At 38.1% G+C, this 16706-nt stretch overlaps 1 protein-coding gene across 19 annotated transcripts in view; it reads right to left on the reverse strand.

Moving 5' to 3' along the window:
• LOC108718075 (disks large homolog 1) overlaps positions 1-16706 on the reverse strand; it is a 129137-nt gene that overhangs the window by 75708 nt on the left and 36723 nt on the right. For 18 of the 19 annotated variants that reach the window (XM_041564811.1, XM_041564807.1, XM_041564806.1 and 15 more), the window contains one exon: positions 14948-15112. In XM_041564811.1, coding sequence (XP_041420745.1) covers positions 14948-15112 — 165 coding nt within the window. Of the gene's footprint in view, positions 1-259; positions 353-14927; positions 15113-16706 lie in introns of all 19 variants that reach the window. The other variant, XM_041564827.1, reaches the window with a different exon arrangement.

Raw genomic sequence — 16706 nt, forward strand, 5'->3', positions numbered from 1 at the left:
TAGGAACAGGTACCGGTACAGCTCTATTGCGCATGCGCCGAATATCACGAAGTGAAATCGGAAAACTTCGTGACATTCGGCGCATGCGCAGTAGAGCTGTACCGGTACCTGTTCCTACTGCGCATGCGCCAGAAGACGCCGGTCAGAGCAGGAAGAAGACGCGCGTGGGAGAAGATGGTGACTGTGAACTCCGTGGACAGGACCTGCGCAGAGGGGTGAGTAACAAGTTAGGGGCATTTGCCCAGGGGGACAGGTAGGCCAGGGGGGAGGAGGGAGGGGGGGCAACACAGGGGAGGGGGGGGAGGGGTTTTGCGCCCTGGGGCTTTCCTTCTCCTTTAAAGGAGAAGGAAAGGTTAAAAGTAAGTAAGCCTTATCAGAAAGGTCCATCTAAATATACCAGTAAACCCCCAAAGTACTGCTGCTCTGAGTCCCCTGTCAAAAGAAACAATGCATTTCTTTCCTTCTATTGTGTACTCATGGGCTTCTGTATCATACTTCCTGCCTTCAGCTTAAACCTCATTGCCCTGGGCAAGAGCATGCTCAGTTTGCTCCTCTTCCTCCCCCCCCCCTCCCTTCTCTACTGTAATCTGAGCCCAGAGCAGGGAGAGACTCAGACAGGAAGTGATGTCACACCATGTTAATACTGCAGCTCCTATCCTAAACAAACAGAGAGTTTCTAGAGCTATTTACTCAGGTATGGTAAAACATTCTACAGAATAAATATAGCATTCTAGCTTGCACTATTGCAGCTAATCCATTGGCAATAAAATGCCTCCATAGCTTTCCTTCTCCTTTAAGCATTGTGGATCACACTGGCCAGGTGCTAGACAAATGACTGCAATCCATACATATCTCACCAAAAAAATAGCTGTAAAGTTTCAGAAATGAGGTGCATTATTAGTGGCCGATAAATCGATATTTCAGTCCTTATATAAGAACCTTTATCAATACTTTATAAAGGTTTAAAAATAAGAAACCAAATATTGACATCTAAACATAAATAATCTACCAGGAAAGTCTTTAACAGGATCACTGTGCTTCAATAACTCAAAGATACATACAGTACAAGACAAAGCTCTACACTGCAAAGTTATGCACCATCTATTGGCATCTCTACTTACAAGGTATGCACTGAATCCAGGATCCGGTTCAGATTTCTGATGGTTTCTAGCACTTCTTAAACCAATACTACATATTCAGCCAATCTGGACCCACAAAGCCATGAAAAGTTAAAGCTCTGGAACTCTAAACATGACAATTGTTTGATTATGTGCAATTTTATTTTTCTTAAAGTTGACAGACTAGAGTTTGGATCTGGTGCTACTCTACTACTTACACATGTATGGGTGCTTGTTTTGTTTATATGTTTTATTTACATTTTTAAAGCACTAATTTGGGCAAATTTTTCCCGTTCCCGAAACTCGAATTTTGACGCCCGTTTCAATTCGCGTAAATTTTGACACCAGCATTAAAGTCAATGGCGTCGAATAGTGTTGACGCGCGATGGTTTTGACACAAGTGACTTTTCCACCACGCGTCCGCGAAAATTATCGCCTGTTGAATTTACTCGCCAATCACAAGTGTTGACAACATAGTAAACATACATTTGACAAAAATATGAAAAGTATAAGACAACCAAGCATTAGTTGTTTAAATTGGATTACCAAATGAGTGTTGGCACATTTTGCCTGTGATAACAGTACATTATAAAATTAAGAAGTTTCAATCAAGCCACAAATGTTAAACATAGCAATCAACCTGATTTTTTAATTTAAACAGCAAGAAAAAGAAAAAAAAAAAGTTACCTGATAAACAGAAGGTATTGGTGTCCAGAACTGCATTGGACTATTTTCTTACTTTATCTGTGTGTGGCCAAACTTGTTAAATAGTCATGTTAAAATTATATTTATTAGCTGAAAGGGGTGGTTCACCTTTAAATTAACTTTTAGCATGGTGTAAAAAGTGATATTCTGAGACTATTTGGAATTGGTTTTAATTTTTAATTATTTGTGGTTTTTGCGTTATTTAGCTTTTGCAATTTCAGCCATCTGCTTTCAAATGGGGGTCACTGACCCCATCTAAAAAACAAATGCTATATAAGGCTACACATGTATTGTTATTGCTACTTTTATCACTCATCTTTCTATCCAGACCCTTACCTACTCGTGTTTCAATCGCTTCTTCAAATCAATGCATGGTTGCTAAGGTAATTTGGACCCTGCCAACCAGCTAAAATTGCAAATTGGAGAGATGCTGACTAAAAATCTAAATAATAAAAAATTATAACCATTACCTCCAAATATCACTCTCTACGTCATACTTGTTCAAATGTGAACGACCCCTTTAAAGTCTTTGACACACAAGGATTTTCAGGCTTTTTGACCATTAAAATGCGCACAACTTTAAGGAATTTGGCAAAGCTAAGTAAATCTTACTTATTATATGGATTCCTTTGTGGAGGCAAAATGTCCAAAGGCTGCTAAGAAACAGGCCTGATTAGCAGGATAAAATGTTAAGAAAATTGTTAAATGCCTGCATGCTATGCTTTCAACGTAGCAATAACTTGAGCACCAAGCACCTCTACCATGGGAGTACCACTTAACAAGAAAAGCATTGCATTATTTATGTTTGCTTCAGAATTCTGATCTAGTGTGTACAATGGCCTTGAAGAAGAGCACCATGTAGGAACATAACCTTGTCCATGGATTAACTGATTTAGAAATTATAGCTTCCCAGTGAAAAAACAATTCAGATCCACTTTCTGGGTGCCTCAAAGCAAATAAATCATTATTTGGTGTTAAGCTCTCGCATATGACTATCCAAACAATTAAGTGTTTCATTTCTGTAAAAACAGCTTTTATATTTTTTATTTTTTATACAGACATATTTCATTATAGAAAATGCAAGAAATATACTGACAGTGCTTCAAGCAGCCATATCACGTCTCTTCCCAATCAATAAATATTCTGCCTAAAAGCAAATGGCAAACCTAGTGTTCTGTCCACTAGGTTTCCTTGCCACAGTATATGCACAAGCTCAAAATGCCCAAGAACGCCTTCTGTTCCCCTACTATGACAGTACAGGTAAAGGATCTGATGGGGAGAGGGGCTGTGGTCTTTTGTAGAGTCAACTGTATGCCAAATATATATATACATATACATATACACATATACATATACATATATACATATATAGTGAATAAAGTACCCCCTCTTGTAAAATATAAGGATATTACAAGTACCGAGGAAATTCATGACCATATAAAAACACGAGGCCGAAGGCCGAGTGTTTTTATATAGGTCATGGAACTCCGAGGTAACTTGTAATATCCTGATATTTTACAACTGGGGGTACTTTATTTATTATAATACACAAATTTCAGTGAGTCACGTGACAGAAATGACATCAGAACTCACCGTTTATAACTGATGACATCAGAACTCACCGTTTATAAGGATATAATTTACAAGATATTCATGGCTTTTGTGTATTATATATATATAATACACAAAAGCTATGAATATCTTGTAAATTATATCCTTATAAACGGTGAGTTCTGATGTCATCAGTTATAAACGGTGAGTTCTGATGTCATTTCTGTCACATGACTCACTAAACTTGTGTATTATAATAAATAAAGTACCCCCAGTTGCAAAATATGAGGATATTAGAAGTTACCTCGGTAACTTCTAATATCCTCATATTTTGCAACTGGGGGTACTTTATTTGTTACCTCCTCGGTAACTTATAATATCCTTATATTTTACAAGAGGGGGTACTTTATTCACTATATAATGGACAGCACAAAAGTTCAGGTAATCAGGCACATTAGCCTCCATATGTAATAAAAATACAAAGTTGGCCGAGGTGCAGTAAGCCATAGCAACCAATAAGATACTTGCTTTTAAAAACATAGTATGTCCCCAAGTGATTAACATACATTTTGCCTATTCTTTTAATTACAAAATATATATGGCCAACATTTAAAAATTAAGCTAAACTACATTCTGTTTCCTGATCCCAAGGAGTAAAGCAAAACAAATCAGAGGCCCACTGAGAAGGACCTGTATAAAGTAAATAGTAAAAAAAAATAGCTCAATTATCAGTACTTTGCAATTTACTTTCTTTACAATTTTCAGGACCAATTCTCTTTAATGAACAAGTCCTAGAGTGAATTATCGTTCGCTGTGATATTTTTATTTTAAAACCATAACATTTTAGATCAGGGTTAAAATGATACGGTTTTATTCTTTTTAATAGCAACATGCTTGTTTGCTTGGCCCGAGGGCAATTTTCTGGGTATCTTGGGTAAAAAGAGATATCTCTTTGCCCAAAGAGAAGTTTAATTGCAGAGAATTTACATATGGGTGTTGACTGTGGATATGAAACATTATAATTGAATAGGAAAATGAAATGAGAACATACATGAATCTTTTATAACTTTGCACTTCAAACAAGAAAATGCAAGTAATGTGCATGATCAATACATATTCACAGAGTACCACTTATACAATCAGTTCATTTTAAAATATTTAAAGGATTTGAAAAGCATAGGCAACAGTGCAAGTCATTGCCAAATAAAATGGGAAAAGAATATAGTAACAAGGTCTGACAAAAATATGGAGAAAGTGGAAGGTGCAATTAACTTTATTAAGCTGAATGATGAATTTCCTAATCTGCATTAGATTCTATACCCACAGTTCTCTTTTGGGTATAGATTTATGCATTTTATCACAAGGCAACCCAACTGTTAATTCATTTCTTTCTCCCCTATAAATCTATACCAAATGCATATTCTGCGCAGCTCTCCTTTGCTACTTTGGGTGCAGATTCACAGGACACAATAAGATTAACACTTGAATTGGCATGTGTTAGAAAGCATTAAATTGCACAGAGAATGTACAAAGCATGTTTAAACTGCCAAGGGTACAAAGTCTTAAAGGTGAACTATCATGGAAATTAATATTTAATGCAGAATAGCATAGAAAAATTCAGAAAAAAATTGAATTTCTGTTTCTATCTAGAATTACTGTGTAATTTGTGTTCCATCTGTTTTTCTAGTTGGGGTGGCATCATAGCTTACAAGATTTGCTTGTATATTTATAAGATAGAGGTGCTATATTATTTCCTTTCTTACTTTCCTAGTGGAGGGCATTACTAAACACTATTACTGTGCAACTTCATAGCTGTTATTTTCTCAGATTATTTTCTGTTGCCATTGTTTTACAATGAGCTGTGTCAGATGCTAATGGATTTGTAAGACTGTACACAAATACCAGAACAACAGAAAGATACACTGTTGATACAACTAACTGTAAAGCAGAACATTTGCAGTAACCACAAATAATATTTTGCAACTAAATCAGTTTGAACAGTCACTAATAGTGTTAACTATTTGCTCTGTGTCCTATAAATATACTTATACATGAAAACAACATGTGTCACATGCAGGAGATGATTTCAGATGAGCATCATTTTATTATCATCTGAGACTGCTGAACAAAACGAAAATGTCACAACAGTATAAATCAACATATTAACCATCATATCAGTTCAGTACAGTAACTTTACCACAAAGGCCCTTCTTTATGTATACCTTTCAAAATATCTTGCAAGCCCTGATACATTATGGGAGAAATCTGAAACAACACAGCCAGTTCAAGAGTCAACTGAGGAACTGGGGATTAGGAAAGAACTGAATGAAGTGTTGGTTTAATAGAGGACCTAATAAACCATGGCAGTAATATGCACAATTTGCATTCATCTGTATTGTGTGCCAATGATATATAGAGTGCAGGATTAAATTGACAAATAGATGAAAATAAATTGCAGATATAGAATATGGGATTAGATCTATAAGGTTGACGGATACACCGGAAGGGCCCTTAAATTTAGCGGTGCACAATCCCTCAAAATTTATGTATATAGACCAGTGATCGCCAGCCAGTGGCTTGTGAACAACATGTTGCTCTCAAAACTCTTGGATGTTGCTCTCAGTGGCCCCAAGCAGGTGCTTATTTTTGATTTCTTGACTTAATGCAAAGCTTTAGTTGCAAAAAAAAAAAAAATGTGTATTGTCAAACAGAGCCTCCTGTTGGCTGCAAGTCAACATAGAAGCTACCAATGCACAATCACAATGCCCAATTTCCGCAGACCTTACAGAGATTATTTATATCATTCACATCAGTCTCTGCCCCAGCAGTGCTTGCAATCTATGGCCATAGTATGTGTGAATGTGATAGGGACCTATATACTAGGAACCAGTTAACCAGGCTGTGTTTTTAAAGTGTGGAAGGGAACAAAAGTACCCAGCATAAACCGACAAGGGGAGAACATACAAGCGCCTTGCACAGAGTGCCCTGGCTATAATTCAACTACTTACTGTACGAATTAAGAAATGTATGAAAGCTTAAATGCCTGAGCATTTTCTGTTTTTTCTTTGTTTTGGGGAATTCTATCTAGCATGTTGTTGAGCTTGTGGTAAAAAGTATAGAAGAATGTACAAAGTGGGAAAGAGCACACCAGAATATGTAGGCAATGCCTTAGTTCATTTGCAGATTTATTGAGTGCACAAGCTTTCGGGGTCACAGCCCCTTCCTCAGGTGCACCTGAGGAAGGGGCTGTGACCCCGAAAGCTTGTGCACTCAATAAATCTGCAAATGAACTAAGGCATTGCCTACATATTCTGGTGTGCTCTTTCCCACTTTGTACATTCGTTGTAATATTTGGCGTGGAGGCGGCCAGGGATACGGATGCACCCAGCAAGAAAGTAAGTGGTGTGCGGCAAAAGACTTTGCTGTTGACTCAAAAAGTATAGACGACCACAAACTTCTTTTGCCATTTGTATCCTAGGCCAAAGCTGGAATGTTCCAGTATTAAAAGTGGCACAAATGAGTATTAAATAAAATATGCTAGTATGTATTTAGCCAGTATGAATGTATTACTAATCCATTAAGAATGGCAGTAATTGCATAGAGAGGCAGTATTTAATATGCAAGCAAGCAAAATCCCAAAGCTTTTATTAAAATGCCCCTTTAGGCTGCTTAAAGAGCCATTTAAAGAAATGCAAAATGCATAGTCTTGCATGGAAGGTGAGGAAATTAATTATTAAAAGGCAATCCAACTAATAAATAATGCAAATTACTTTAGGAGGAATTAAAGTATCTATACATAATAAACATTCTGCAGTAATAATCGCTGCATATAAGACACACCCAAAACATGCACATTTGTAGTACATAAATGCATTCAAACAATGTTCACCCCACTTTACTGGGCTTGCATACTGTCGCACACAGACAAGGAAAAGTTGTGCCATTCAAGATTTACAGAGAGCCAACTGATCTACATTAGTAAAGAGCAAAATTTTTCACAAGGGTTCGATGCAAAAAAGACACCCATATACTCCAATGGGTGAAAAAAAAGTGTTGCGCATCAAAAAAATAAATTGGCGTCGATAGATTTCTATGCATTTGGTGAATATTTCTACCATTTTGCTAATTTCCAGAGAAGCGAAACAGGTCACATTCGCTATCACTAATCTACATTGTTGCTGCCCTCTATTGATTTCCTACTACAGCTGCTGACAAAAAAAATTATAGCTTTTACTATATTCAATTTTAACACAAGATATCCCCTTATTTGGAATGGTGCTAAAAGGAAACTAAAGACCAATATTCATTCCATCGATCAATCCAACTAGAAGCAGAGGTTTTATGCAGCCACCATTAACAATCCACCACCATGTTGAACAGGTGACACTGTGGGTGTCCTTAGTTTCCTTTAAAAAGATGTTGGGACAAATAATAAAATAGAAGATTTGTTTTCATTACCTAGTGGTCGAGATTTTGGCTACAATCAAATGGCAGTCCTGTCATAAAGTCCAGCTTTGTGAAGCTCAACAGTTTTTTTTATGAGCCTGATCCAGAGGGGAGTTATTAAATTCTGTAGTCAGTAACAATGCATTCCTGTCTTACAAGTGTGTTTTCTCTTTGCCAATGCAGTTTTATTTTGTATATATTTGCTTGATTTTGAAGAATGATTCCATGGACAGTTAACAGTATTTATTGCACTTGCATGCATAAAAAAATAGCTCTTTCGGATTCTTGGAACTCTGCAAGTAGTCTCATGTTGCTTTGAAAATTCACATGTGTGTGCTAAGTTGCATTACCTGTTATAGAGCCAATACACATTTAAATGACAATAAGCCTAATAGAACACAGCCATTGAGTGTTTCAGTGGTGTTCAAAGCTATAGCACAGGGATCCCAAACCTTTAGAACCCATGAGCAACATTCAGAAGTAAAAGGAGTTGAGGAGCAACACATGTATGAAAAATGTTCTTGGGGTGCCAAATAAGTGCTGTGATTGGCCATTTGGTAGCCCCTACGTGGATTGTCAACCTATATTGAGGCTCTGTTTGGCAGTGCACCTGGCTTTTAAGCAGCAAAAACTTGCCTCCAAGCCTGGAATTCAAAAATAATCACCTGCTTTGAGGCCACTGGGAGCAACATCCAAGGGGTTGGAGAGCAAGATGTTGATCACGAGCTACTGGTTTGGGACCTCTGCTACAGAACATTCCTAACCTAATCCTGTGTGTCAAACAGTCACACTGGTGTCTACAGGATAGAGTATACAACACTTTACAAAATGATACAACATTCACATTATTCCCTGTCACAGGAGCTTACAGACTAAGGTTCCTATGATAGCTGATTCTGTGTCCCATGCAAATGCATAAACGGTTTGGCATAATTTACCTGTATGCTTTGGAGTGTGGGAGGAAACAGAAGAACCCAAAAAAAAAAAAAAAAAGTCGTGTTTGGACGTGCACACCGGAGTTTAAAGAGTCGCAGTCAAGAATGAAAAGGCTTCAAACCTTTATTTAAAAACGCGTTTTGTGCACTTCCGCAGAAGTACCCAGAGAAACCCAAACAGACAAAGGGAAAACCTACACACTCCTTGCAAAGTTAAAATCAAACTCAGGATCCCAGAGCTTCAAGAAGCACTATCTACTAAGCTAGAGTGCTGCCAAAAAATGTAGGCACTAGAGATGGGTGAATTTTTCCTCCTTGTTTCACTGCAAAAATTACGCCCATAGACTTGTATGGCGTTGCATGTCTAAAAAAAAAAAAAAAAAAAAAAAAAGATTTTGACGCCCAGACTTTAATGGGCGTTGGCGAAAAATTTCGCTGGCGGCAAATTTTTGGCAAAGCGAAACGGGTCAAATTCGCCCAACCCTAGTAGGCACATTCAGCATATTTAATACATTTTGAAAATAACAATGATTATATTTCTTAGTTACAGATAAATTGACAGGAAAATGCCACTGTTTCACCCTCACAAGGGTTGCCCAATTGAATTCCCTCATTTTTGCATGATTACTGATTTATGAAAACAAGTCCAATACAATTTCTCCAATTATCAGTCAAGATTACTTGACAACACAAGAATTTCACTCTTAACCACACTTGATTAATAATATCATACTGCCCTCTGCTGTTACATTATATAAACCATGAAAAGAACAATCTTCGTTTAGTGCACATGCATTTTCTAACATCTCTACATAACCAATCCCAATACATATCGAATGAATTTCCAGCCAGATATCAGTCAGTAGGCCATTGGGACAACCCTGATTACTTGTATACTTTTATACACGAATAACCAGTGTTCCCTACAATTTTTATAGCAGTGGGTGGATTTACTAAAATATCCATGTTTTCAAATGCACACTGCTTGTTGGCATAAGTCATATGACTGGGGGCACCTGGTAAACTGACAATATGTCTAGTCCCATGTTAGATTTCAAAGTTAAATATAAAACATTGGTTTACTCTTTTGAAAAACTGATTTCAGTACAGAATTCTGCTGGAGCAGCACTATTAACTGATGCGTTTTGAAAAATACATGTTTTCCCCATGACAGAATTCCTTTAAGCAAGTACACAGCCCTATTATTAAGATTGTAGAGACAGAGCAACACAGGATTATGTGTGATGTCAGCTGCAATGCCTTTGGGGTATGTTTCTAGGAGAAATGCTGCCCCAATTAAATATTTTAACAACTACAATTTATATGCTTTGTTTATATTGTGGCTACATATTGTGTTCCACAGACATATTTACATCATTCACATCAGTCTCTGCCCAAATAAAGCTTACAATATATTTAACAGTAACAAATATGCACAAACCAGAAGCGTCACTAGAGGGGGGCGGGCCCTGGTGTGTGACGCACCGCCGGGCCCCGCCCCCTCCGAACGGCCGCATTTGGCAGCAGCGCGCGGTCTGCCGGGGGGCCCTGAGGGGGTGTGGGCCCTGGCCCGCTCCCCCTGCTCCCCCGGTAGTTCCGCCACTGGCACAAACACTTGGGGTCATAGCTTTGCAGAAACCAGTAAACCTGCCGGTATTATCACAATTGTAGGGGGTGGAATCAAAGCAACAAGAGTTTATTTACAAAAATAAGAAGATAATCATCCTTTATTTACATAACACCCAACATGTTCCACGGCACTTTGTATGCTCTTCTTTGGCTTGTGTGACTTGTCCAAATTCCTTGCAGATAGGTTTGATTTCAGCACGAACAACTACATAGTTTATATGCCGAGGACTTCCCACACTGAACTGAAAAAGCTGCTCTGAGAAGTGAAACGTGAAAATTACATTTGTTTTAGAATTACTTATATTAGAGATACCATGAACTGGATGAATGAAAATCGTCATAGTAATATTGCCATTTATTTTGGAGAGAATACTCAAACTGGTTCAGGAATATGAAAGAACAGCAAAAAAACTGGCAGACTATCGAAACCATCTACGATTTAATCTCAGATGCCGACATCAGGCAATCACCCCTTGTAGCCTACGTCCCACTGTAAAAGGTCACAGAGCCAACAAGATTTTACATAAACATCTAGTAAACGAACGGGTCAGAAAGATCAATTTTTCCAATGAGGCCCTTAAGCAGGAAACTGAACATTTGAAACGGAGTCTGGCAAAAGAACTACCTGATGTAAGTCTGGAAAATGTGGTTGTTTTTGTTGAACATGCACAGATGGCCCAACACAAAGAGTAAGGAGAGACAAATAAGCAAATTCAGCACCTTACTGTAACAAAGCAGCAGTTGTTAAAGTGGACCCGTCACCCAGACATAAAAATCTGTATAATAAAAGTCCTTTTTAAATTAAACATGGAAGCCAATTTCTTTTTTTTAATTAAAGCATTCATAGCTGTTGTAAACTCATTTAAAAATATCAGCTGTCAATCAAATATTGCCTACCCCGCCTCTATGCCTAGGCATAGAGGCGGGGCAAACAATTACTTTCACTTTCCATTCAGCACTTCCTAGATGTCACTGCTCTCCCCACATTCCCCCATTTCTCTTAACGATTTAATTGTGTAGCCAGTACATGGGGATGGACATTGGGTCCCCCATTCTGGTGCACAAACAAGATTCTGAGATGATACAAGACTAATCTTAATAACTGTGTCCACAAAATGGCTCCTGCCTGCTTGTTATATATTGGAGTCCCAGACTGATGGAAACAAGATTCAAATAATTTATACAGTGTAATTAAAGTTCATTTTGCTTGACTAATGTGATAAAATAGGATTTGGAATAATTTTGTTTGGGTGACGGGTCCCCTTTAAAAGGACAGAAGAACTAACCTGGAGGCAAAAAGATGAGACACCAAAGATACGTGGGTTCAGAATCAGATAGGGTACTAACTCAGCCAGAAGGGGTTGAACTATGCAGTGACACCACAACACATCTCAGTAGTTGAACTTATCACAGCCACAGAATCTGCCATCAATAAAAATCACATAAAAAAGGAATACGCGGAACAACTCCGGCTAAAAGCATCAGCTGCCTTGTCAAGTGCCAGAACACCTCCCTCTATCCTAACTACACAAGAGAGGAGAGATCTTAGTTCTCTGAGTAAAGGACCTGAACATCACTATCCTGCCAGCAGATAAAGGGCAATGCACAGTTATGCTCAACACAACTGACTATCACTGCAAGATAACCACACTACTCAGTGATAGCAATACATATGAAACCTTAAAGGGATACGGTCATGGAAAAACATGTTTTTTCCAAAACACATCAGTTAATAGTGCTGCTCCAGCAGAATTCTGCACTGAAATCCATTTCTCAAAAGCGCAAACAGATTTTTTTTATATTCAATTTTGAAATCTGACATGGGGCTAGACATTTTGTCAGTTTCCCAGCTGCCCCAGTCATGTGACTTGTGCCTGCACTTTAGGATGGAATTACTTTCTGGCAGGCTGTTATTTCTCCTACTTAATATAACTTAATCAGTCTCAGTGGGACTTGGCTTTTACTATTGAGTGCTGTTCTTAGATCTACCAGGCAGCTGTTATCTTGTTTTAGGGAGCTGCTATCAGGTTACCTTCCCATTGTTCTGTTGTTAGGCTGCTGGGGGGGTGATATCACTCCAACTTGCAGTACAGCAGTAAAGAGTGATTGAAGTTTATCAGAGCACAAGTCACATGACTGGGGGCAGCTGGGAAATTGACAATATGTCTAGCCCAATGTCAGATTTCAAAATTGAATATAACAAAATCTGTTTCCTCTTTTGAAAAATGGATTTCAGTGCAGAATTCTGCTGGAGAAGCACTATTAACTGATGAGTTTTGAAAAAAAACTTATTTTTCCATGACCGTATCCCTTTTCATATGTATTGCTATCACTGAGTAGTGTGGTTGCTTACAACAACTTGAAAAAGAGAAAGCCATTGATCACATTTTATCCCACCGCCTGTATACCAGAGAAGCCACATCATGCTTATATGGACTCCCCAAGACACACAAAGAAGAAGCCCCACTAAGACCCGTTGTCAGGAGCATAAAGTCAGTGACATAAAGCATTGCAAAATAGTTGGCTAACATTGGTAGGCAATACAGTACATCATATCCAGAATGACAGAGTTTGTAACCAAGATTCATGGCGTTACACTAGAGGCAGAAGAAACAATGGTATCATAATACCATATGATATCACTTCATTGTTCACGTATATATACCTACGACAGTGGCAATTGAGACTGTAAGAAATCAACTGCGGCAAGATAACACCCTCAGCAGCAGAACGAAGCTCAGTCCTCAGTCGGTTCAGTTGAATCCTTCTGAAAAAGGTTGAATCCTGGCCGAATCCTGGATACAGTGCATCCCTACTATATAGCTCTAATACTTATAAGCAGTAAAGGAGAAATGCCTGGTGACATGCCTGTGTATGCATATACACAACACAAGCATACTCTAGTGAGCCCTTTATCTGAGAAAGGAAGGTTTTACAGATCGAATAGACATGGATTGCACTGGTTTATAGCAGAATTGACTTGTTCCTTTACCAAGACTTTCAACGTCATGAGCCATTTATTGGCTTTTTCACATGTCCGAGGGCTGAATTATTATTAAAGTACAATGCCATGAGCTCTTTTAAGTACTTGTGCCCTGGGGAGGGGTAAATAAAATCTCTTCGAGAGACAGCATATCCAGGTGGACAGCTATAAACCTTTCAGGGTAATAAAGAAAGCACACTGCCACTGCTGTGTTGGTGAATGACCACTGACACGGGAAACTGAACTACAAGAGTTGTTGTGAAGATATGGGCTTGGGCACTTCGATTAAATAAAAAAGAAAGAGAACTTATTCGTTTCTTTCCCTGCACACAAGAAGGAGCTGGTTTTATAGAAGACAGTAGGCTCTTTGCGTCACAAATACACTGCACAGTCCTAACGATTTCTGTAAAATATTTTTTATTGGAGCAAGTTCGGTGTAAGAGAGAGAGGAGCTGTTGGCCTGAAAAATGCCTTGGGGAGAACACAGCTATTTAAATTATATCTAATGAATTAAATATAAAATAGTAGTTTAAACTAATTTAAATTCATGGCATGGAAAGTGTGTGTGGGGGGGGTGGAACAAATATAAATAAAGAATTTCCATTGCTGAACTTATATAAGAAATACCACAGGAAACACATTTAATAAACAGTCGACTCTCTCTCTCGATTTCTCATCAGAGACATGAATTATAACAAGGGATTTAGATGAAAGTTTAAATTCTACCCTAATACATATTCATTTTACTGGAAATAGCAATTCATGCATATCATAAACAGCTTTTTGATTTTCATTTTAACTGGATCTGCAGACAGACAGATAATACGTATATACTAGTGGGACTCATTTTGCTGAACAGGTGTAATGGAGAGAACAGGAAAGTTTGCAATAAGCAGGAAACAGTGGCCCCTTTTGCTAGAGCTTCTTTAAAAGGGCATCTAAACCCAGAATTAATCTGTTAGTAAAATAATGAAGGTGTGTAGCTGCTGTGTTTGTAGCAGAATACTTGGGTAACAACCCAAGTAGTCCATACATACAAAGAACTCAAAGTAAATAAGTCATACATTAAAGTTGTGTGGAATAAAGTGGAATGACACAGGGAATAAGTATTGAACAAATGAAGAAAAGGAGGCGCATAGAAAGCCAACAAACCTGCTGAAATCTGTCAATATGTAGAAAGCAATCCTGCCCCTATCGGTGCAAATTAAAGGGGTTGTTCACCTTCCAAACACTTTTTATTTTATCTTTTTTAATTCAGTTGTTTTTAGATTGTTACCCAGAATTTTTTCAACTACTTTCTTTTTATTTATTTTTTACTGTTTTTCCAAAATCTAAGTTTAAAGTTGAATGGTCCTGTCAGTGGTGTTTGAGTCTGACAGTTCAGTAATTCAGACTAAAGTAACTAGTAAATTAGAATGGGAAAAGGACTTTTACCTCTTACTTATATGACACCCTTTAATTCTTTGATATACACACTACGTCTTGGTTATGTAACCTTTAGAAGCAAATATGGTAGCTCCTGAAAACACATAACATAGAACATCCATATTCAGTAAAGATCTACAATCAAAACATATTACCTTTAGAGGGGAAATAAGTGAATGTGACACAAGCCCTTGGACATTCTCTTTCTGTGAGATATTATTTTCTGAAATCTGGACTAATTCTGCATTTCTTCCATCATTATGCACTTGTGGGGAACTGGGCTCTTGTGATGCGATGTCATCATCTGGGTATTGATATTTCTGTGAAACATCATCCAAAAGAAAAGATAAATCAAAGGCATGTTGAAACTTAAAATTTGATTAATACTTTTTATGTACAACACACAGCTTGCACTTTGTATTCAATAAATATTTAGTATTTTATTTCTTTAAATGCATTTATACTTCTTTGTTTATATAGGAATTTGCAGAGGTTGTTTTAATAGTACACATAAATAGCTGCCCAAGTGGAGATTACACATTTTTAATATGTTACAATATAATCAATCTAGCAACGGGCTAATCCAATTTAAAGCAGTCATGTAAATCTTTATTCCAATTTACACATTTCAAAAAAGCAAATATTAAAATTTAGGGCACTTACACATGGGCAATTTTTTTATGTTTGAAATGGAGGTTTGAGCACACATCATTGCATTCACATACAGATTTCTTTACATTCTGCCTGGTTGCTACCCATAAGCGCTCAGAGTTGCTATTACAGCATTTCTTTCATTGCACATCATGTCGCATTTATTTGCACAACATATTCAAAAGACAATTCAAAGAGGGTTGTGTTTATAACTAAAAAACAACACACCGTTGCATTTAAAAACATGCACAAAAGGACAAACGCATATTTAACCCTTTAAGTGCCACAGAACGTAGAATCTACGTTCTGTGGATCAAAGGACCAAAGTGCCACAGATCGTAGATTCTACGTTCTGCTGCACTTCCGGGTTTGCGAGCGGAGGAGCGGCTGTTAGAGCCGCTCGCTCCGCTCCTTCACGATCCCCTGCCCCTAGACAACAAGCAGAGCAGGGGATCATGTGGCCCCTGGGGCGCGATCGCCCAGGGGCCCCAAAGCAGCAGCAGGGACGCGTTTCTTATGCGTCCTGCTGCTGCCTGCGCTTCACTTCCGCCCAGCTCCGCCCCCACATGCCTGATGATCGTTGGAGCTGGAGATCTGCTGCGTGGGACCCATTATCAACGATCTGCAGCATCTACCCCAGGTAAGTGTAACATTTACACACACAAAAACACACAAACACACAAACACACAAACACACCAACACACCAACACACCAACACACCAACACACCAACACACACTTATTACAGTAATATACACTTACATTCACACTTACACACACTCACACATAGATTTTTGGGGATTGGGGGGGTCACACACACTCACAGCACCCATGTACACTTGCACACGCGCACATGCGCAAATAACATGCAATTTACCCGTTGTGCACACGCATATGTACATATATGGCTTTGTGGCTTTTTTTTTTCTTATCGCATCGTCTGTTTTTGGGCTAAAAAAAATGTTTTATTGCCGTTCCGAATAGCGTATTCGCTAACCGTACTGTGCAATAGCTTTAGTATGTTATTTTGGTGGTTATATTGCAATTTTGGGTATTTTGGTGCATTTTTAGCCATTTTATTGAATTTTTAGCCATTTTATTGCATTTTCAGCTCTGCATTTGTGTTGTTCACTTGTTTCTGTCCGTATAATCGATTTGGCCCAGCTAAAATATTCAAACGGTAATTCTGGTGGCCGATTACACTAGTGTGAAAAAAAAAAAGCATTGATTCTTGTGGTTTTATTCGTTTTTGGTGATTTATTT

Source organism: Xenopus laevis, chromosome 5S (assembly GCF_017654675.1).
Source record: "Xenopus laevis strain J_2021 chromosome 5S, Xenopus_laevis_v10.1, whole genome shotgun sequence".
Lineage (NCBI taxonomy): Eukaryota > Metazoa > Chordata > Amphibia > Anura > Pipidae > Xenopus > Xenopus laevis.